At 42.4% G+C, this 2,269-nt stretch overlaps 1 protein-coding gene across 1 annotated transcript in view; it reads left to right on the top strand.

The window, feature by feature from the left end:
• The window catches only part of TMEM178A (transmembrane protein 178A), a 14,541-nt gene that overhangs the window by 3,969 nt on the left and 8,303 nt on the right, over positions 1-2,269 (top strand). Inside the window, exon 2 of the mRNA XM_008591399.1 lies at positions 641-778. Coding sequence (XP_008589621.1) covers positions 641-778 — 138 coding nt within the window. The remainder of the gene's footprint in view (positions 1-640; positions 779-2,269) is intronic.

The following is a 2,269-nucleotide window of genomic DNA, read 5'->3' as shown; positions in this document are numbered from 1 at the left end:
AGAGAGGATGTTTATGAGCAGATGTCTTTGGGGAGAGGGTGTTTATGAGCCGATGTCTCATGTGTGCAGTTTAGGCCACTATTTCAGTCACTATAACGGCCTTCACTTTCCCAGATCCTTTTTGAAAATAGGCAGGAGTAGATGTAAATGAAAAACAAAATAATTGGCATCTGTGGTGCTCAGGTAAGACTGTATTTTACTATAGCTCACTTTTTAGGCTCTTTCTCCAAAGCCAGGTTAATTACAGCCACTGCAGTGGTGGTAACCTTCATTTCTATTGCCCTTTTAAAGATAACAAAGGTATTTCTTTAACCTACCTCACTCTGGGTTTACTAAGTAGCTTGCTGACTATCACACAGGTCACCTGGGGTTGTCCTCTTGTCTGTTCTCTACTTAGTATGGGCTTCTCTGTGGACTCAGAGAGGTAGATTCTGATCCCTCTGTTGGTAACGCCCCCATCTGTCCTCTTATGGAGTATTTGGGAAGAGAATTCCGTGCACCTCCTTGCCCTATGGGCCCTAAGCCTGTCCATGTAACTTATATTAGTTTTCACAGTGTTTACAAAGCTCTTCCAGCTCTAATTTTCAGTAACTTTCCTGACTCTTCTAATTGCGAATGTCTGTTTCTGTTTTGAGATTAGATTTAAGAAGAATCACCGCTGGGTTCCTGGGCATGGCTGTGGCCGTCCTTCTGTGTGGCTGCATTGTGGCCACGGTCAGTTTCTTCTGGGAGGAAAGTCTGACCCAGCACGTGGCTGGACTCCTGTTCCTCATGACAGGTACGCTGCACACCTCGAGCCTCCTCTCCCAGCCAAGGTGAACACGGCTCTGCATGCAGCTCGCTTCACTTTATCTCTCTGTTAATTTTTTAAAAATTTATTTTTAATTGTACATACTTGTGAGGTACAGAATGTAGTCTCAATACATGCATATATTGTACAATGATTCACTAAGGGTAGATAGCCTATCCATCACCTAAACATTTATCTCTTCTTTCTGGTGGTGATGTTCAAGATCCTCTTTTCTAGTTATGTCATATATATAATACACTATTATTAGCTATTGTCAGCCTGGAACACCAGAATGTATTCTCCTATCTACCCGGAACTTCATACCCATTTGTTTTCACTTGTGATAAAAGTAAACAGAACATCATTTGGCTTTATTGGGAAATACAGAATTTAAAGAAAACAACAGTATTAAAAATGTGGATCTCCCCATGTGGCCTGTTAGTAGGTTAGATGAAGTGTCTTGGGTTTAATCTCCACATGAGCCAGGTCTGTTTTTTCTGTCCCATTCTTTCATACTGTGCCCCAAACCCTGGCGTGGAATCTTCGCAGACAAGGGCCATTGCTTATCAGAATGCCTCTAGGAGAGAGAGGGTGACAGATCAGCACAACCCATCCCCGAACTGAATGTCAACTCAAAGTACACATCTTAGTGACAGTGTCACTGCTGTGTTTTTACATACAAAACGTTCCTTTCAGCCCACAGATATTTTTTGAGAACTTTCTATGTACCAGGTACTGCTGTGGGAACTAAAGACATACAACGAAATAAGACAGGCAAAATCTTTGTCCATTTTTGTCATGCGGAGACATAAACAATGATTTGTAGTAGTGATAAAAGTGGTGAAGGAAATAAACAGGGTGAAATGGGGACTCAGGGGAGGCCTTGCTGAGGTGGTGGTTTCTGAGGTAAGTCACGAGAAGGAGCCAGCGGGTGGAGTGTGCTGCAGGCCGAGGAGGCCAAGCCCCGTTCAGGGCCGGGTCAGTACATTTTGAGCCACAGAAAGACCAGTGTGGCTGCAGGGGGATGAAGGGAAGGACAGTATCACATGAGGTTGGAGAAGCAGGCAGTGGCCACATCTTCAGGGGTTTCTTGGTTATGGAGAAGAACTGGATTTGAAGCTAACTGTGATTGAAGCCACCAGAAGGTTTTAAGCAGAGGAGTGATTTGATCTTAGAGCAAGAGATTGGAAGAGATTGGGTTGTGGAGACCAAAACAAAACAAAAATTCCAAACTTATAAACTTGAAGTTTGATGACTATTTCTGAAGGACTAACAGCCACAACCTAACATCATTCTGCTTTTTCGATTTGTTTTGGTAGCCCAAACAGCATTATTGGAATAAAGAGGAAATCCACTTATAGCTCCAGCTGCCTGAAAACAAAAACAACCTTGTTTAAGTATTTTTCTTGTTCTGGACCAAATCTTGTCATGTATTTGCATTATTAAAAAAAGAGAAGGAAAGAAAGAAAAGAAAAACTG

Source organism: Galeopterus variegatus, unplaced genomic scaffold, assembly GCF_000696425.1.
Source record: "Galeopterus variegatus unplaced genomic scaffold, G_variegatus-3.0.2 Scaffold6905, whole genome shotgun sequence".
NCBI lineage: Eukaryota > Metazoa > Chordata > Mammalia > Dermoptera > Cynocephalidae > Galeopterus > Galeopterus variegatus.
This window is presented reverse-complemented; position numbering and strand designations above follow the sequence as displayed.